The sequence below is a fragment of the Schistocerca cancellata genome, chromosome 12 (genome assembly GCF_023864275.1).
Source record: "Schistocerca cancellata isolate TAMUIC-IGC-003103 chromosome 12, iqSchCanc2.1, whole genome shotgun sequence".
NCBI lineage: Eukaryota > Metazoa > Arthropoda > Insecta > Orthoptera > Acrididae > Schistocerca > Schistocerca cancellata.
Genome location: NC_064637.1, coordinates 129,795,977 through 129,818,141, shown reverse-complemented (window position 1 = coordinate 129,818,141; position 22,165 = coordinate 129,795,977). Strand labels below are relative to the sequence as shown.

Sequence of the window (22,165 nt, the reverse complement as noted above, 5' to 3'; positions counted from 1 at the left end):
CACGCGGTCTGCACGTCCAGCACGAACGCTGGTCCAACTGAGGCGCCAGGTGGAAATGGCATGGCAAGCCGTTCCACAGGACTACATCCAGCATCTCTACGATTGTCTCCATGGGAGAATAGCAGCCTGCATTGCTGCGAAAGGTGGATATACACTGTACTAGTGCCGATATTGTGCATGCTCTGTTGCCTGTGTCTATGTGCCTGTGGTTCTGTCAGTGTGATCATGTGATGTATCTGACCCCAGGAATGTGTCAATAAAGTTTCCCCTTCCTGGGACAATGAATTCACGGTGTTCTTATTTCAATTTCCAGGAGTGTATGTAGATGTAGATGTGGATTATTGTAAAATTTGTAAACTACAAAGAGCCAAAACAAAGATAAAAGTAAACCATCCAGTTTCTATTCCCCCCCCCCCCCCCCCCCCTCCTCCGGGTGCAAAATTTTTGTAAGTGGCTGAACCTCAAAGTCTTAAAAGAAGTTTCTAGTGTGATCAGAATGAAAGCAATTTCAAGCAACTATGTGCTATTGTATTTTTATAACAACTTAGACTACAGCACAAGTGAAACATTTGCGATACTCCAGCAGTCACATGAAGATAAAGGTTCATACAGTTCCAGTTTTCAGATGCTTGGATGTATTTTCATATGTTTATGAACCAGTAAGGAACAAAACTCTCAAAAGATGATAATCAAAATCAAAAGAAAGGAATACTAGAGTTTAACACCTACTGATGATGAGGTCATTATGACAGAGCATGATCTCTGACTGGGGAAGGAAATTGGCCATGCCCTTACTGAGGAACTGTGCTGACATTCCTTCAGTGTTTAAGGGAAGTTGCAGAGGACCTAAAACTTGATGGTCAGATGAGTCCAGTGTCTTACTGCTATTCAAAATCATTTGGTATCAATACACTGGCAGAGGCAACAATCTTATATTGCCTAACAGCAAAAATGATGGGAAGAAGAAGGTGAAAGAAGATTAGGGTCTACGGCCAACAGTGAATGTGCAAGGGCGCACGGACAGATTCGGTGCAGTAAGTTATGGAGAAAGAAATCAGACATGGCCTATTATAACATCATTGCAGAATGGATCAATTTAAAACTAACACTGCCACATGTAAATGAATTGCAAATGAGAAAAGATTGTGCAAAATTGGTTGCAAAACACCTATCTCAGAGACTGAATGACTGTAATGTGGAAGTGGTTCTCTTTTTTTGGAGACAACTCAAAGATGAACCTCACTGCTCTCTCAGGTTTTCTCAGTGCAATCAATTAATAGTGCACTTTCGGATGTTCTGTCAAGCTTTTGATATCATTTCGATTACTGACCCAGCCAACAGAATAGAATCACACTGTTAATCAATCACGCCCAGAAAACCTGAGAAATCACGTGAGATGTTCCACGATGCACCCAAATTGGACAATCTCCACCCAAAAGGTCAACTTCTCAGTGTGCTCAACTCAAATTTTTAATATCTGAAGAAGACAACTGGGTCAGCCACCAAAATGGAATCAACGATTCAGCTGAACACCCGAAAGCAGACATTTAGTGAACCTTGTTTCCGTAACATGTAATTACTGGTAATAAAAGTGACATTTTCAAAAAGGAGATTCTTTAATAAATTTCTGAGGACGAGAAACATCTCAGCGTCCTTTATTCTCCAAAACTTGTCCTCAAACATTCCTTCTATTCCACAGACTGAAAGAGCAGCATTTTGAGAAAATAGAGAACAGTATAGGAGGTGTAACCAACCATCAGAGAGGTAGTCCACGGTCCAAGTACCACCACTACAATGAAGTGTGGTTTTCCAATGGCACTGCTTTAAAGGCTCTAATATGAATTTATGGCACAGCTGGTCAACATCTTGTTTACATTCTGGGTTCCATAGTGGAGTAAAAGATTCCTGTACAAAGTCAGTCACATTAATTGTGATTCCACAGATTTACTGAGCAACTGGATGCAGCTAAGGGAGTGCTCACTGTGAAAGACATTGCTGACAAGAAGGAAAGATTTGTCACCAGAATGCATCACAAGTTGATGAGCCAAGCTCTGTAAACAAATACAAAAAATTTAAAAGTAAATTAAAAGATACACTGACGCAGTCTAATTACACACTGATTGGAACTACCAGGCCCTTCCGTCTACATGCTGTTTGCTTTCGGCTAGACTACATCTATTCTCTTTCTTTTTTAACAAATAATTGTTCATTTGGTTCGCTGGTAGGCTGCTGGGACTTCAGTCATTTATAAAGAACAGTTTAACATTTAAAGTAAACATTGTGGTAATATCAGAATTACAGCCACAACGAATGCCAGTAAAACAGATGGGATTCTTGTTACTGGCATGTGGGAATTAGGAATTCACATAAATTTCCATTAGTTCCTAAAAACTTATACCTTTACAAGAATTATTCTCTCATTAAGGTTTGCACAGCTGCAAACCATTAACAAAAAGGTGATTAATAGCACTGTAGCAAAGCATCCAATATAAGAAGTTTATAGTTCATAGTACCTACAAAGTGCCTTAAATAGCAACCATTTTTATGAGATGCACAAAAATTGGTGCAACACTGAAATCATCACAAATCCATTTAATTTTTTGTAAGAAATAAAATATGATCTGAAACTGCCAATTCTGGAGAAGTAATTTTAGTTAAACACTATGTAAGTTTTAAAAAATATGCATATTTGTTAGAACAGACTTTAAGTACTACAATACCATTTTAAAGAGGGCTTTCATAAATGCTTCCACTATAGTCTAAATACATTTCTATTGCAACATGTTAAATGAAACTAAATATATAATTATAATTTTTTTAAAAATTGGTGCTACAAAACCACCAGGCTACATTTTGACAATACTGAGTTTCAGAGAGTTTGAAATTTATGATGTATTACATGATAAAAGAAAAAAGAAATTTGAATATGTCATTCCACTTAGTATCAAGTGCTACCAGCTTGTTACACTTCACACTGAGGATTCTAATAGTAAAAAAGAAACAAATGACAGATGTAACATACTCTGTACATTGTCATTAACCAAAAAGAACCAGGCCCTTTAACACAACAGTTTCTTAGCAAAGACAACAACTCTAGCAAGAAACTATGAGACTTGGGAAATGTAGAGCTGAAAATCTGAGGCCCATAGGCACATCATCCCACTAAAAAAGGGAATTACTCTGGATAAGCAGTGTGCAAAATGCTGAACCAATGTCAGACCAGAGTCTCATGTTGTGAGGCAATGCTACCTGAATGAGGAAAATGTCGTACACTTCTGCAGAGGAACCCAGCAGTTGCCAATGTGTACAAATGTGCCCTTCAGAATAGAGGATCTCAGCCAAATACTGGATGAGCATAGACTTAATCTCCATTAACACGTCTCTCTCTCTCCTTTCTCATCCTGTTCTAATTCTTAACTGCACCATTCATCTCTCTTCCCGCTAATCTGTCTTTACTTTTCATTCTATCCTTGTCACCTCAGGCCTGAAGCCCGTTTAGTGCTTACCAATGTGCCACCATTGTCCTACTATCCCTGATGGCTGCCCCTGCAATTCTGTCTACCCTCATCCTCACTACATGTGGCTCCCTTTCACACTGGGGCCGACAAGGAGAAGACTTTTTGAAACCATCTATACCGTTATGTAGTTTAAGATCCCAGGTATTGCGGTCATTCATCCTGGTGGGCCCGCATTTGCAGGTCACTGATGAAAAAAATTTCGGAATTTTGTGTGAGGCTCAACAGTGTTAAATAGTTGAACCAAGTAGTCTGGTTGCATGGTGTAATAGATAGGATACCAGATTTGCATGTAAAAGATTGTGGGTTTGAATCTCGCCAGGTGCAGTAATTTTTTTAATCATTATCAAAATGACTTTGATAATTATTTTTATTCAATTAATCGAGTTAAATGTAATTTTTTATTTCCATCCCTTTGTCACATTATTTTAGTTATAATGTCAACTTCTTCATTTGCTCTCATTTTTCTTCTTAACAGTCTTTTCCCATTTGGAATATTTCTTCCTGTGTTTTTAATTAATTTTATGTGTTCATTTTGATTTAATTTCTTTTCTTTTATCGCCCTGTTTTTTTCACACACATTATAGTGTTCATTATATCTATTTCTCATTTTGTTTGAATTTCATTATTTCTATAAACCCTTCCTTCATATAAATCTTCATCTAAGTTATTTTGTCCATCGTACAATAGGTATTTAGGTAATGACTTAAATGTTTTTATGAGATTACCGTGCAAAAAAATGCACATCTGTTAACAAAAGATACACACCACTGCATGGTCAATATATGTAGGTTATCTGGTCTTTTGTTTTTTAAGTGATAGTTTGTAATTTTCAAATAACTGAATATTATAAAAAATAAATACAATTAAATTCATATTCACAAAAATTCCTATTAAAAAATGGAAGATATAAAGAAAAATGAAACAAGTGAAAAAAATTCATATAGTGATTAAAATAATGTGACGAAGGAATAGAAAGAAAAATTTATATTTAAACCAATTAACTGAATAAAAATAATTATCAAAGTCATTTTGATAAAGATTAAAAAAAATACTGCACCTTGTGAGATTCTAACCCACAGCCTCTTGCATGCAAAGCTGTTATCCTATCTATTACACTAAGTAACCGGATCATTTGGTTCAAATATTTAATGCTATTGAGCCCCACATAAAATTCCAATTTTTTTTTGTCAGTTAGTGCAAACGAGGGCTAACTGGGGTGAACGGCTGCAAGGTGTGATACCTGGGATCTTAACCTACATCATCCAACATTTAGTTTCAACAAGTTGATCCCACCACTGGGGACCCTCTCCTTTGTGAGTGGCCTGCCATTCCTTTTCAAACTATCCCTCACTTTTGTCTAAGGAAGGAAGTAATAGTTCTGAAAACTAGGAATTGTGTCAATTTTACTTTTTTGTGTGTCTATCAGCAGTATTACACATTTCACCAAACCCCCCCCCCCCCCCCCCCAAAGTTAAGTACTGGTCAGTAAATCTGTCTCATATTTATTAGACATTAACGATCCACCAGTCTTTGCACGGGTAGCACTGACGAGGAAACGTCACCAACTTGATGTCATATTTTAAGGAGACAAAAGCAAACATGCATGAGATCAGCACCAGCAATCACACCTACAAGAAAATTTGGGTCATAATTCTAACAGTACACAGTTATGGCCTTCTTAAAGTACAGCTTTCGAACTTTTGCACGCACCAGTCGGCTGTCACTTGTTCCACCCCACTGCTGTCCCCTAATGCCAGAACGTGTAGTACTGTACAATGGAGTGACAACCAGAGCCTTCCTACTTGTGGGGATGTTGAAGGTGATAGAAAAGGAGTGGTGAGGTAGATACATTTGCACAACATGCTCCGAAATCTAGTTTGAGGACATGTTATTCTACATAGAAAATGTATGTCAGCCTCACACACATATTTGTTGAATAGTATTTTAAGAATTTTCTTGTACTGGTATGCTGCAGCTTTTTGCACACCTCAAAATAAAAATTAATAAACCTAAAGAATTATGACAAAATGAAATTAACAATTTACAATTTAATCATGCCAATCCCATTGAAGAATATCATATCTCCTGCAAATGTACTTCTTCAACATTATCAGCTTTAAAAACCAAAGAAATAATGCACAACAGAGATGTTAATCACTACATAGCACTACACTAGTTCATTAATGGCACACTCATTTGTTTCATTCACTGTGAATTGCAACATAAAAGAGCTCAAAGTATAGAGATCTCTGGCACCAGCTGCAGGTTGGAAACTGCACACTTTGGCACAATGAAGAAAGCATGTCAACAGTGTGAAAAGAGCAATTCACAAACTTCCTTCTCACTCCACTGCATAGCACTTCACACTCAAGACATCAGGCGGCTGCAGTGGGGTGGAGTGAGTGACAAACATATGATGTGAACCAAAGTTTAAAAACTATATCTCCAGAATGTCCTGCTTGCATTTTATTAAAATTATGAGCCAAACTTCCATGCAGGCTCTAGTGATGGGGCTGAATATCATCTTGCAAATGTGCTTTCTTCTCCTTAAAATACGAGGCCAAGTTGGTGATGTTTCCTTGTGCCAAGTTGGCATGTTTCCTTGTAAGTATCTACTGTCGAACACCTTGTCTGGTGTAGCAGTAATTTTGTTTATGGTGTACTGGGTAGATTTACGATTAAAAATCAGAGAAAATATTAGGTAACTGAATACTATAACTTTCATACAAATTACGCAATTTAAGCAGTATACGGCACTTGGCAGCATACTGAAGTGCCCAGAGGCTTGAGCAGACTGCCCAACCAGAACCCACTAACAATGCAAGCTGTGCAGCACAGGCATCTGTGGCCACTCATTTGTCATCAGGGCTGTTGCACCAGTCCACTGCAAGTATCAAGGTTCTGACAGTAGTTCCAGAGAAAGAAAGAAAGAAAGAGAGAGAGAGATTCTGGTAATAATAGTTTCATGTGGCTCAATGTCCTGGTGCAGGTCTCACAACCTATAGTTTAGTGTGGAACCTGAAATACTTTTTAAAAAACAACAAAGACAACGCTTCACCGCTAGATTATCAACCCCAACTTTGATTCTGCTCTGAGAAAATGAAACCTACAGTTTAATCTCATTGAGAGGTGAATGATAGGTTGAAAACACAGTTATCCTGTGCCCTTTCAGTTTTCAAGCACACACTAGACCATAAGGCCTAAATAGTGTTCTTCTCATGCTTCTCAGCAGTTCAGAGTTGCCGTGGATGTACTGCTACATGGCTAGATGGCAATGCCATTGTTTTCACAGTGGCGGTGGACTTAAGTTCATCATAGTTCAGCTAATTTCCATGAAATAATTTATAAATTGTATACATGAACCTTCTTCTTGAATCATTCTGTCTATTAGTCAAAACCAGATCAAAATTCTTACAGTAGTTCCTGAGATTAGCCCGTAAATAAGAAGTGTGTCTGGAGAATAAGTACCGTTTTGTTCTACCACCACCACCACCACAGTACTAGTATTGCAGTTCCCACACATTTGCACTGCTCTCTCTGGCTCACTGTCTTTCCACTGATGCTATTACAGCCAGATTGCATTGTGTTAGCATTAATTCACGACTGTTCAAAATGTTTAAGTCAATCTCTGAGTCTACTGAGTGTGAAATGTTTTCTGTAATACGGTTTTTGAACACAAAGAATGTTAAACCAGCTGAAATTCATTGTCAGCTTTTAGAAGTTTGTGGTGAAAATATAATGACTGATGGAACTATGAGAAAGTGGCCGAGACAGTTCAATGCCAGACGAATGAATGTTCTTAACGTTGCGAGTGGTCTTCTGATGTCAGTGATGGTTTGGTTGAGAAAGTGAATCAGAAAATTTGTGAAAACAGATGGTTCTCAGTAAGAATGCTTTGCAATGAGTTTCCACAAATTTCAAAAACTGTTTTGCATGAAATTGTCACACATCACAAATTTTCACAACACGTTTTCTCGTTGGATTCCAAAAATGCTTATCAATGTCTACAAAACAAAGCAACTTGGCAGTGCTTTGGCATTTCTTACCTGACATAGTCATGAGGGAGATGAATTCTTAAACAGAATTGTGACCGGTAATGAAACTTGGTTTGTCATGTCACTCCACAATCAAAACAACAGTCAATGGAGTGGAGGCACTGGCAATTTCCCCCAAAATAATAATAATAATGATAATAATAATAATTTCAAAATAACACTGTCAGCACAAAAAATCATGTACACTGTGTTCTGGGACAGGCTGGGGATTCTGCTTAGAGTTCCTCCCCAGAGGTGAAGCGTCAATATGGTACAATATTGTGAAACACTGATGAAACTTTAGCACGTAATTCAAAACAGAAGATGTGGAATGCTCAGTCAAGGCACTTTGTTGCTTCATGACAACAGAAGTCCCCATTTTGCAAGGGGTCACTCAAAATCGTATCCAAAAATTTGGTTGGGAGCAGTTCGAGCACTATCTGTACAGCCCCAATCTTGCACTTTCTGACTCCCACTTTTTCTTGAACTTGAAGTGTGATTTTGGAAGGTGGTTCTCTGACAGTGATGATGGAATTCATCAGTGGCTGCCTTAACAAATGACTTCTTCCTACAAAGAGGGCATAGCAAAGTTGGTTTCCCAATATGACTAATGTCTGAACAGTGGTGGCAGCTACGTAGAAAAATAGTTTAATAAATGCTCTTTCTTGTAAAATTAACTTTTGGTTTGGAAAAAAAATGCTTTTATGGCCTTTTCCAAAACAGTTCTTACTTTCCATACAAGCCTTGCTCAAACAGAAGCAAGCAGGGAACGAGAGAGAGAGAGAGAGAGAGAGAGAGAGAGAAATTAGAGTGTAGAGTGGCAAATTTGAAAGTAAGCTATATGACTCACCGCCTTTCTTCACCCTCTGCCTCTTCTTTGGTGGCTTCTTTGTATGCTTGTAGGTCTGTCTGTGGAGTGGATTTTTTGTGTAGCATTCTGTTCCATAACGACATTCTGGCCGGTCATCTTTATAATCAGGATCGCCAGGGTGGCTGAACTCGGTGAAATGCTGAGGGTTTTTCCTAAAGAACGATACAGATCTTTTAGTCTCCTAAGATGATGGAAAACTTATAAACAGCCTGCAAAAAGATACAGTTCTAGGTTTCACACTGCATGCTAACAACAACAAAATTGACAAAATTAACACACACACACAGAAATGTTACAAGCTCACTGGACAAACTACTAGTCTCCCTTAATAGTGCGTGTCCAGGTCTTCTGGCCCGACCATTCTCTTCAGGTGGTGTGAGTTTTGCTGTTATGTGCACTTGCTACCTGGATTTCAATCAGAGTGTGAACTGTTGTTGGTCTCACACCATTACTTATAGCTGAGTTCATATTGTGCACAAAATGGAAATAATGACTCAGCAGAACCCACGGAAGCACACTATTAATCAATCGTGCCGAGAAGACCTGAGAGATCGTATTAGTTACCCTTTAAAAGAGCACAATGGTCGCTTTGAAGTGCTGTAGAACTGGTACCAGGCAGCTCGTGTGACCCTCCACCACGTACAGTGTCTGCAATAAAAGTATCGGGAACAAAATTTCCCTGACGTGACTGTAAGTCACACTGTGCACGCACCACGGATGCTCGACAGTGGGAGGGGGCTGAGGCGGGCCTTCAACATGCCCGAAGTGCCAGTCACCTGTCAGTGTTTGTTTGGCGAGATTGTGTTTTTTAGTGGAACTCTGTCGAGTGACTCGGTGTAAGTGGAAAATGCAGCGAACGGTCAAACACCGGTACGCCATCAAATTTTCTGTCGGACTGGGAAAACCGGGTACGGAGACGTTAGTTGTTATTCACTAAGTGTTCAATGACGAATGCGTGTCACAAACTGCAGTTTTTAAGTGACACGAGCTTTTCAAAGGGGGCTGAAAAGTGTGGAGAATGAACCCTACACTGGACTGCTGCTGATGTTAAGAACCAATGACAACTTGCAACACACTTATGAAGTGTTGAATTCAGACTGTCTGTTACACGTGCACACAGCTGCAGATGCAACTGGCATTGATAAGATGACACTGCACATCATTATCAGTGAACATTTGGCAATGCACAATATCTGCACTAAATCTATCCTGAGGACACTGACGAGCACCCGAACGCAGAGGCGAGTGTCTGCTTGTGAAGACCTTCTGCAACATGTTGAAGAATACTAAAGCTTTTTTGGCACCGTCATCGTGGGAGACAAAACTTGGATATTCTAATACAATCTAGAAACAAAGTGCCAAAGTTCTGAATGGTACACTGCAGAGTCACCTTGTCCAAAAATGGCTAAATGAGGAAACCCACACTGAAAGCCATCCTTCTCATTTCCTTCAACATCGAGAGGTGGTCGACTACAAATTTATACCCGAATATTGCTTTTTATCCGGAAGTGCTAAGAAGACTGAAGAGAAGGCTCAATCGAGTGAGGGTATCGCTGGAAATCGGACATTACGACACGACAGCCCCACCTGCTCCGAGATCGTCGACTACCTGACGATAAACGGCATCGTGATGATCCCCTGACCCCCTTACAGTCTCAATTTGGCACCGGCAGGCTAGTTCCTATTGCAAAAAGGTGAAATCTTCCCTCACAGGATTCTACCCTGGGACTGTAAGTGCTGTCATAGAAGCTTGCATATATACCCTCAAGGTCCTTCCTGAATCCATCTACCACAGAGACTTCAAATTGTGGAAAAGCCTCTGGCGAAAGTGTGTCGATGCTCGAGTACTATACTTTGAAGAATTTCCCAATACTTTTCGCACAAACTCTGTATGTAGTTGGTAGCGGTGATGTTTTGCGGTGTATATTGGTCACTTGGCTGTATGGAATAAGGGAAGTAAAATGGGCCAACATGGAGACATGACAGAATGGCAAAAATAAGAGGTCACGTGTGGACATACATAAGGTCACACTGTGAATGAAGTTGTCAGATTTGCTGGTGCATCATTGCTGCCTATACAGTGTGTCTATGAAGAGTGGTGTACCATCTGCAGCCATTTAATATGGCAAAAGAACAGTGGTTGTAAAAATATCCTAATGGGGAACTGTAAAAAGTGTCACACCGTGTCATTGGTTTCAGACCCAACAGAAATTATTGATATTGGTGAATGTGGTTTTCAGTGGGCCAAACAATGACACAGAAACTAGGACAAAAGATAACTGGAGGCACACAGCACAGTGTCACAAATCACAAATTTGCACCTTCTGTAATTATGTGCACCACTGAGTTGAAATGTAGCTGAATGTGGTCACACAAAACTAATCTATCGATGCCCCTTGCAATTGAAGATTACAATACCTGAATCGTGTATTTTGATTACTCATATGAGATAATTTTTATTTTCATGTATGAGGTGTGCTTTTTAAGTACCATTTTGACATAAAAATGAAACAAGTACACTTTTCCTAGCAATTTTATATCTACTTTTCTACATAATTCTGATCAATATTTAGTGTGTTTATGTTTGTTAGTAGTGTATGAAGTGCATCCTCCGGTTGAGAATCCTGCCAACTATGAAATACGTGCTGCGATTTGTTTTCTTAGTGCTAAAGCCTTAAAGTGCTGAAATTCATCAGATCAGTGGCGAATGTGGAGAAAACATTATGAGTGATGAGATGGTATGGAAATGAGTGAGGGCTTTAAAAAAATGGCTGTATAAATCAGCACAATGAGGAACAAACTGGGTGTCCTTCAATCATTACTGACAATTAAGTGCACAAAGTTGTTGAAAAAGTGAGAGATATCAAATGCTTTATGGTTTTGATGTTAAGTGATGAGCTTTTACAAGTGTCTAGAAGTGCACTTAATTCAACAGGCAGCAGATTTCTAAAACGATGGTATTCAAAAGTTGGTTGTATGATACAATAAGTGCCTTTCAACCAAAAATAAAATTACTGAGAAAACTCTACTTGTTTTATTTTTATTTCAAAGTGGTTCTTACTTAAAAGGCATGCCTCATACATATGTATACTTCACAGTAGAATGCCTATACTCATAAAAAATGTAATTAAACTATTTAGTGATGCAAATGATGAAATACTCATGAAAGCATCCAACTGCAAAATGTTTCATCACTGTCAGAACATAAACAAATTGGAGACTCAATATATAATGACCTTTGTGAATAAAAATGTTTGGTTCACTAAAAAGTAAAATAGCAGAGAATATGTTGGCAATGTTTTGTTTACAGTGAAATCATTGTAATTCATATTTTTATACCTGTCATTATTGTACTTAATTTTATGTAATCAAGCATCACAACATCAATGCATACACGAAATTATCATCCCGCAAAGAACTTTGGAAACTGTCAATGACTTCATCATCTCAAAATTCATTAATTAAAGATACTGTAATTTTTTTGATGTCTAGTTCCATTGGGAACCGTGTGCACAAGGTCCGAATAGTTTGCACTGAAGATGGCCATACAGTGACCGAATTTGATCTGTAAAACAAAGGATTTCAATATTTATGACCAATGCTGCCACTTATCCAAAATACTTACTGTAATTGTATCTTCATGAAAAGTATGAAATAAAAAATGTAAACATTTGTAAAGCATTACTTTAATATTATTTAAGAGATGCAGTTGATGCCACATCAGTGGCAGTATCGGTTCAGTTTCCAGAGGCGAAGTCTGTAACGTTTGGCTGAGTAAATTGTCTCAGAAAATATAACTACTCTCAGAATTCCAAATCTTGTGTCCAGCCTGATTCTTTCAGTAGATATGATCGTGCAGCAGCACAAAGAATCTGTGCACATTGAGATTTCTACAGCATAGTAAATGAGTAACAGCCACATGTGTACAATATGAAATCCAGTCACAAAGTTAAGTGTGCCAATTGCGTTTGTTTTTTAAGAGTGCACAGACAGCCCAATGAGGTGATTAACCTGGAGTGTGCAAAGGGTGTAGTTCGGGCTGGAGGTGATTCTGTGATGTTTTGGATGTTTTGCCTGGAGGTGGTTCTGAGATCTTTTGGGAATATTTTTCCTTCCTGGGAGTGGTTCCATGAAGTTTTGGAGATGCTTTTCATGCCATGACTCGGACCTACTCATTCAGATCACGCAATTCTACATCTTCATTACAAGTATGTTGTAGACACTCCTGTTTTCCTAGATCATAACAGCAATGTTCACAGGCTTGTGCGTGCGCGCGCCCACACACACACACACACACACACACACACACACACACACACACACACACACAGCTAGTGTATCTACATCTGTATCTACATCTACACTGTGAAGTCCACAATAGAGAGTAAGTCCCACTGTACCAGTTGTTTGGGCTTCTTCCCATTCCATTCCAGTATTAAGCATAGGAAAAATGATTGTCTAAATGCCTCTTTGTGTGCTGTAATTAATCTAATCTTGTTCTCATGATCCTGGTGTGAATGATATGTAGGGGTTACAGTATATTCCTACAGTCATCATACAAAGCTGGTTAGAAGGGCTAACTTGGCTCCAAATTCAGTATAAAATCTGAAATGGATTCCATTGGGCTCTGGAGCTTTGTTCAGTTTTAACGATTTCAGCTATTTCTCCACACCACCGACACTAATACTTACTTCATTCATCTTTTCACTGGCTTGAGGATTAAGCTGGGGCAATTCTACTGAGTTTTCCTTTGTAAAGGAACATTTGTAAAAAGGAGTTAAGCATTTCAGTTTTCACTGTGTTACCTTCAGTTTTAGTTCCTGTCTCATTCACTAGGGACTGGACCCTATCTTTGGTGTCATTAACAGCCTTTACATATGAGCAGAATTTCTTTGAGTATTGTGACAGATCACTTGACAGTATTATGCTACAGTAGTCATTGAAGGCATTACACAGCCAAAAGCGTTTCACTCAGCATCTCTCTATCTATATCCCTATGCTTTGTTTTACACCTATTATGCCATGATCTCTGCTTCTTTAGAACTTTCTTCACGGTGACTGTATATCATGGAGTGTCCCTCACCAAGACTCAGTCACCCTATTGCACCTAGACTGGATCTGTGAATCAATTGACCTTAAACCCGTGGAAAATATCTGGTACAGTGGGTGAAACATAGCAAATCAATATCCTCACGATTTGGTAGTTCTACTGGATCTAATCATTAATGAGGGGCTTTAGCTGGTGATGTCGTAACCAAAGATAATTGTGGATTCTCTTCCTCACCAAACTGAGGCCACTGCTCTGTCTAGATCAAATGTGACATGGTATTAGTGTCATGTCTCTCAGTATTTACTAATATTTTGCCTGGTGAGCTTAAAGAGAGTGTAAATGATAACAGTGTCCATGTATCACAGTGGTGTAGAGACAAACAATTTGATATGGGACATTTGTGCTCTATTGAGCTGGGAAACAGTCTCAAATTGATTTTATGTATATAGACTGAAGTTGCAAGTGAAAATTTGTACCAAGACCGGGAATCAAACCCTGGTCTCCTGCTTACTAGGCAGGTGCGCTAGCCACTAAGTCACCTCGGCGCAGCGGTCACACAATTGCTTGGATTATGCTGGCGTGCTCCCACCTCGATCTAAATTCTCACTGCCGCCCCAGTCTACTTTAAATTCCCCCTTCAGTCTATATACATAAAATAATATCTATATGAGACCAGTAAAGTTTCTGTAGTCGTGTCATTTCATTTGTACAAGTCTTAAATTGGCTTACACAATTTGCCTAAGCTATAGCACATGGGCACTATACTAGATTTTCAATATTCTCTTGCTCTCTTACACTATCAGGTTTGTTAGCTGTTTTATTAATATTATTAACTTAAACTTTCTTGTGAAGGTAATGAAAGAAAAAAAGGCTTTTGTAAATGTTGTGCACAACGTAATTACTTTTAATACTCAGTTTAATCTTAACCCTTTCAGGCAAAGTAGTCTCACAGTAAGAAGGCCAGACAAATAGACTGATTTTACTGTTAATTCTATGCTGTTAAAATTCACAGTGTTTTGAGATAAATTTTGAACAAATGCCAATTTCATATTTTGTAAGTGCATGAACGAGGGGATATTTAATATTAAAAAAACTAGCAAACAATCTCATGTGGCACACGTGCGCTCTAGCTTCATCAGTTTTAGTAAACCCATTTGAAGCTTTTTCTCGGCTCAATACTCATACATCAATTTGTTCATCTCAACTTCACAGACACTGCTGTGGTATGTTGCAAACAGTTATTGTTTATTTCTGGTATTCACACTTACTATAGGGAAATACTTGCTGATCACCTGGAACAATTTCACATCAAATAGAAAAGAAACAAAATCTTCCCAAGGTATACCTATCTCTGCCTTCCAAACTCAATGCCTAGTGATGCTAGCCATGTTTTAATCTTAGGGTTTCTCCAGACAGCAAAAAGTATATGCTAGAAGCTGAAATAGTTCTCTTTGCTAATGATATAAGTACTTAAGTCAGGCCTAATGGAGAAACTTCAGTACATGAAAAGATTATAAGATGGATATCAACAAAAGTAAACAAGAGTAATGGAATGTAGTCAGAATAAATCAGGTAATGAGATATTAAAGGTATTAGATGAGTTTTGCTATCTGGGACAGTCAAAGGAAAATGAGGCAGAGGAAAAAATTGGCCAGGTGCAAGTAGGACTTGCACTCTGAAGGTTCTGTACAAACTTAATCATGTATATAGATACCCCATCCATTATGGGAAATCCGATACTGAAAAGATATCAGTCCCAGGAATTACAAGACTTTTGAGAATGTCTGAAGTTTGAAGTTGGATAACAAATGACAAAAAACAATTTTTTTCATGTGATGTAATTACAAATTAACAACATTCAGATTTTTTCCTTTACTTGTACAGTGGAACTTCACTTCTCTCAAATTTTATGATTCTAGATCAAAGGGAGTATCCTATAGGTTTTAATGAGTAAGTGTCAGAGTATCAAAATATATGACAGAAATGGCCATATCTTTTGATTGCATTGACTTAGATGCTCAAATCATTTAGACCAGCAATAGACTATAGACTTTAGTATGTGACACAAATTTTAACTTGATTCGGCTACCTGTTCCTAAGGAAATAAGTTTTTAACAGTCAGTCAGTCAGACAGATAGACAACAAAGTGACCCTATAAGGGTTCTGTTTTTACCGATTAATGTTTCAAACCCTATAAAGAAAGTAAACTTTTAAAATTTCAAAAGTAATTGCCATAACTGATAACACATTTATCCCACTGTGACACAAGATAATCAATACCTTCATGGAAAAATGTTTGCTGTTGCATATGGAATCACGATTGTCCTTAGGTGTGCATCTCTTTGTCCAAAACAAATTGACAACCACAAATGTTGTTCTTCAGGGCTCCAAAATTAAGGAAATTGCTTGGGAAGAGCTCGAGACTGTAAGGAGGCTGTGTAAGAGCTTCACAGCAAAACTCCTGAAGCGTAGTCTAAATGACCTCGGCAACACGTGGGCCTACCAGGTGGGAAGCACTTACACATCATACAGTCCCAATCTCTCCCCATTTGATTTCCACATTTTGGAGCCATGAAGAAAGACATTTGTTGTTGCCAGTTTGCTTCAGACAAAGAGTGCATGCCTGGGTACAATTGTGGTTCCATGGACAACCACAAGCATTTTTTCATGAAGGCACTGAGCATCTTGTCTCACAGCAGAATAAATAAATTAAGATTTATGGTGATTATTTTTGAAATAATAAACAGTTTACTTACTTTTTTCCCCATCTGTCTCATTTTCATATAACTGCCCCTTACAAGTCATGATAGCAGCGAAAGAGGAGATATAAAATGCAGACTGGCAATAGCGAGAACCAAATTTCGCAAAAGACAAATTTGCTGTAGTCAAATGTAAAATTAAGTATTGGAAATTCAGTTCAGAAGGTATCTGTCAGAAGTGCAGCCCTGTATGGAAATGAAAGGCAGATGATACATTGATAGCAGTTCGATTTTTGGGGAAAATTTAAGTGTACATCAAAAGGATAGGCAAATGTGAAATGTATTTGTTGCAGTAGACAAGAAACTCAAATGCACAGAGGTAGAAATTGAAGCTGCATGTGAGATTGTTTGGGTATGACTTAGTACCAGAGATGGGTATAAAATTATATTGGATCCTTCTATCGCCCAACAGACTCATCTCTTGACATAGCCGAAAACTTTAGAAGAAACCTCAGTTCTCTTGCATGTAAGTTCCCGAATCATATTGTGATCATTGGTGGAGATGTTAATTATCTGACAATTACTTGGGAAAATTGCAGTTTTGTTAGCGGTGGGTGTGATAGGATATACTGTGAAATTTTACTAAATGCATTCTCTGAAAACTACCTAGAGCAGATAGTTACGAACCTCACTCATGATGGAAATATATTGGATCTAATGGCTACAAATAGACCTGACCTCTTTGAGGATGTCACAGTGGAACTGGTATCAGTGACCATGACTCGATTGTGGCAACAATGATTGCCCAAGTACAAAGGACAACTATAACACGCAGAAAGATATATATGTTCAGTAAACTAGATAAAAACTTATTAGTGTTGCATCTCAATGAGGAACATGAAACTTTCAGCACATGACAGGAGCATGTAGAGGAACTCTGGCTGAAGTTTAAAAGAATAGTTGACCATGCACTGGATAGAAATGTACCCAGTAGAGCAGTTCATAATGGGTGGGGACCTCCATAGTTTACAGTAACTGTAAAGAAACTTCTAAAGAAACAGAGATCACTGCAGGTGTAATACAAAGCATGGGGCTGCAGATAGAGAGAAGCTGAATGAAACGCATTTGACTGTCAGAGAGCAATGTGCGATGCCTTCAATGACTTCCATAGCAGAATATTGTCAAGCGTTCTTTCACAGTACCCAACAAAATTCTGGTCGTATGTTAAGACTGTTAGTGGCACTAAAGTTAGGGTCCAGTCCATAGTGAATGAGACAGGAACTGAAACTGAGGGAAGCGCAGAAAAAGATGAAATGCTTAACTATATTTTCAAATGTTTCTTTACAAAGGAAAACTCAGGACAATTGCCTCAGTTTATTCCTCATTCCACTAAAAAAATGAATGAAATGAGTTTTAGTGTCAGTGGTGTTCAGAAACAGCTGAAATCATTAAAACTGAACAAAGCTCCAGGGCCCGAAGGAATCCGTGTCAGATTTTATACCGAATTTGCAGCTGCGTTAGCCCCTCTTCTAACTATAGTTTATCATAGATCCCTCGAACAAAAAATGTGCCCAGTTCCTGGAAAAAGGCACATGTCACACCTATCTACAAGATGGGTAGTAGAGGTGATCCACAAAACTACCATCCAATATCCTTGACATTGGTTTGTTGTAGAATCTTAGAACATATTCTAAACTCAAACAAAACGAGGTATCTTGAACCAAATGGCTTCCTCAATGCTAACCAGCACAGCTTTCGAAAATATCGATCATGTGAAACCCAACTTGCACTTTTCTCACATGGCATACTGAAAGCTCTGGATCAAGGCAATCAGGCAGATGCTGCATTTCTTGATTTCTGAAATGTTTGACTCAGCATCACACTTACACTTACTGTCAAAAGTATGATCACATGGGGTACCAACTGAAATTTGTGACTGGATTTTGGATCTCTTAATAGGGAGGATGCAACATGTTATCTCGGATGGAGAGTCATCGTCAGATGTAGCAGTACCTTCGGGTGTGCCACAGGGAAGTGTGTTGGAACCCTTGCTGTTCATTTTGTACATTAATGACCTATCAGACAACAATAATAGTAAAACCAGGCTTTTTGGTGATGATGCAGTTATCTATAATGAAGTACTATTTGAAAGAAGATCCATAAATATTCAGACAGATCTTGATACGATTTCAACATGGTACAGAGATTGGCAACTTGCTTTAAATGTTCAGAAATGTAAAATTTTGCACTCCACAAAACAAAACAAAAATGTAGTATCCTATGACTAATATCAATGAGTCACTGTTGAAATCAGCCAAACAAATATCTGGATGTAACACTTTGTAGGGATATGAAATAGAATGATCACACAGGTTCAGTTACTGGTAAAGCAGGTGGTAGACTTAGGTTTATTGGTAGATTACTGGGGAAGTGCAATCAATCTACATAGGAGATTGCTTACAAATCACTTGTGGGACCAGTTCTAGAGTATTGCTCAATTGTGTGGAACCCGTACCAGACGGGACTAACAGGGAATACAGAACGTATACAGAAAAGGTGAATGGTCACAGTTTCGTTTAATCCATTGGAGAGTGTGACAGATACTAAAGGAACAGAAATGGCAGATTCTTCAAAACAGGTGTAAACTATGCTATTAACAGTTTCAAGAACCAGCTTTAAACGATTATGCTAGAGATATACTATAACTCCCTACGTATCGCTCACTCAGGGATCATGAGGATAAGATTAGAATAACTAGTGCACACACAGAGGCATTCAGACAATCATTTTTCCCATGTTCCATACCTGAAAGGAACAGGACGGAACCATAATAACTGGTACAATGGGACATACCCTCTGCCATGCATCTCACAGTGATTTGCAGACTATACATGTAGGTGCAGATGTAGATGGAGATAAACCCATCTGATGAGAAGAGAACAGAAGTTTTCAAAATGAGGTGCTACTAGAGGAGAATGCTTAAGCTTAAATCACACATATAACAAGCAAGGACAAAGAAATTTGTGGCACAACTTGACTAAATGAAGGGGGTAATTGATTGGACACATCCTGAGGCCTCAAGGAATCATCAGTTTGGCAACTGAGGGGGGGATGGAGGGGGGGGGGGGGGAGAGAGAGAGAGAGAGAGAGAGAGAGAGAGAGAGAGAGAGAGAGAGAGAGAGAGAGAGAGAGAGTGGTGGGGGAGGGGGAGGGGAGGTAAATATTGAGGAGGAAGACCAAGGCTTGAATACAATAAGCAGTTTCAAAAGTTTGTAGGTTACAGTAGCTATTTCTTGATATAGAGGCTTAGCACAGGATAGACTAGAGTGGAGAGTTGCATCAATCCAGTCTTTGGGTTCACAATCAAAAGAACAACAATAGCAACTGGAAAATAAAAATATTGTGGAATTAGGATATCCCTGGCACTCCCAAGGATAGGGATTATGGTAAGGGTAGGTGAGAGAATTAGGTAACACGCACGCAACAGTCTGCCAATGCCTGAAGATACTTCAACCAAATGTGGCGCACATATCGCTTGCCATCTAAGAAAAAATATTGTGGCTGTAAATACGATACCTATTACTGTCAGCAAGCCTCTCGGTGGGAGGGAGACAACACATAAGGTTGGGATGCACAAGGGATTTGCTCATTCTGGGTGAACAGCTGATTTAAGCCAAAAGTGTGATTTATTATTCAATGCAAACCTGTAACAAGCACTCCCGTATTTGCAGGGGACTCGAACTGAGGTTTGGACAGGCGAAGGGTCACGAGTGTAGTTGGCAGTGGCACCCTGCCCGTCTCCACTTTGCTGCTTCTCTTCTGCGCCTCCACTCACTCGTTCCAAATCCCTCACTGGCCTCGGTGACAGCTGCCTCTGTATAGGCTCCTCTTCCGACGGCTTCTCCGTGGCCAGCCCTTCAGAATCGCCATCGTCGCTCATCTGGTGGATGGCCGAGGTGGGTGCCACATCCTCACGAGCCCCCGTGTCCGCCACCCCGCTGTCCCTATCGACACTGGCATCGGTGTCCTGTGCCGGGCTCTTTTCTTTCGCCACCTCCACTGCACGCACCTTCTCGGTCCCCGATTCTTCACCAGAGAGCTCTTCTATCCTCCGCTTGGCCCGCTCGGTTGCCGCTAACAACCACTTTGGCACATACTTGCTAGCAGACATGGGAGATGCGTCTGTGGGGCCATTCTTCGTTTTGTCACTCAGTACATCCAGATCTGTCAATTCACCACTCAGGTCCGCAGCACTACTAACACCGGCAAGCGCCACAGACATTTCCCCACCGGGATCGTCAGCTGCAGGTGTAACTGTAATGGTACACAACGATTCTTCATTTACAGATGGCACACCCGTTTCTTCTACTGTAAACGGCTTCTCCTCAGTGTTGGCACCATTATTTATATTTTCACTACTAGAAGTGCCTTCTTCAGATGGGGAACCATTATGTGAACTAACTTTTACACAGTAGCAGTAGCTGTCTGGTAGAAAGGAAAATCTGTCGCCTATCTTCAGCTCCACAGAAGAAGATTTTGTTATCACTTTCTCATCATTGTAATAACATGGATTGAGGCTTGTCTGAAAAATAAAATCATGAAAAATTGCAACATCACAAGTTATCATATTTGCCAAATAATAAAGACATTAACATAGTGTTTAAATAAGACAAACTGGATTATGCAGTGCTTTACTCACAGAAGTAAGTTCGATTTTTCCATCCTCTGAAACTTTAATCTGGGCATGTGTTCGGGACACTCTTTTATCAGTGCACTGCAAATAAAAGTAACAAATAAAACACTGACCATACAATTAAGACTTCACAGTTGGTGTTTACATCCTCATCAATACTGGTTTTTTTGAGGGATTAGTCTGTGGTCTAAGGCACAGGGACTCTTCAATCATCACCGTATTACGATGCATAGAGGGGTCACAGAAATTCTTAAACACAAAAGAACCTTAACAGAAAAGAAGAAATGTAATTAGGAAAATTGTGTACCTAAGTGCTAAACAAAGCAACAGCATCTGCAGGGCTCTTTTCTGCCACCACCTCCACTTCACACACCTTCTCAGTCCCCGATCTTCACCAGAGAGCTGTCTATACTAACACTATAACATCACATCTCAACAACTGTGAGGTTAAAAGTAGACAGTTTGACTGTTTCAGAGAGCTGAGTAAGTTTACAATGAATCAACAACAACCTACATTTCCAAAATCACAGAAGGAGATGAAATCGCAAGCAAAACAATATGCCTTAGACCACAGTTCAGTCCTCAGAATCCTAACATCACCAAGGGTGAATGAAACAGATTCAGACTGACCCAGTAAAACATTTAATCAATACTGTGCTGCTTGATAGTTGCTGAGGAACAACTGACACTTGCTAAGAACAAATGACAATTGCTTAGAAAACCTCACCAATAATAGTAAAAGGAAAAGCTGAGGGCGAATGAATAAATTGCAGCAAAGGCTGTGCATGAATGCTTTATATGAATTCTACAGTTCAAGTATGGTGTTTGACGAAGGCTGTTATGGAACCAATTAGTGCAACATTTCCTGTTGTAAGGTAACATCTCTGCAAGACATTAGTTAAGCATTTAAGATTGTGGATGAGCAGCTGGACGGCTTGAAGCCGATAAAAATGTCGTCAGTCTGGCCACAGTAATGGGTGGTTCCAGAAGCATTATCTCCAATTAAAAAAGGCCACTGAACGTGAAAATGCTATGAGAATGCGTGCTGGTGGTCGTAGATGGATCGATACATAGCCCTATTGGCGAAAAGGATCACACATCTCACTCCTAGGCAGATTGCTGCAGACCTGCCAACCGGTACTTCACAGCGATTAAAGCAGGCTGGTTTGTACACTCGGAAGCTCTGTTAAATGCAACCTGCTTCAACCACAACACCATCGAGAAAGAGTTTATTGGCATCTAGAGCATGTTGGTTGGGGTTAGCAACAGTGATCCAGAGTGATGTTCTCTTATGATTCCT

At 39.3% G+C, this 22,165-nt stretch overlaps 1 protein-coding gene across 1 annotated transcript in view; it reads right to left on the bottom strand.

Annotated features, from left to right (window-relative positions):
* Positions 1 to 22,165, bottom strand: part of LOC126109865 (aprataxin and PNK-like factor) — an 86,543-nt gene that overhangs the window by 12,223 nt on the left and 52,155 nt on the right. The window contains exons 2-4 of the mRNA XM_049914931.1: positions 20,872 to 20,946; positions 19,877 to 20,754; positions 8,403 to 8,575 (exon numbers count right to left, since the gene is read on the bottom strand). Of these exons, the coding sequence (XP_049770888.1) occupies positions 8,403 to 8,575; positions 19,877 to 20,754; positions 20,872 to 20,946 (1,126 nt within the window). The remainder of the gene's footprint in view (positions 1 to 8,402; positions 8,576 to 19,876; positions 20,755 to 20,871; positions 20,947 to 22,165) is intronic.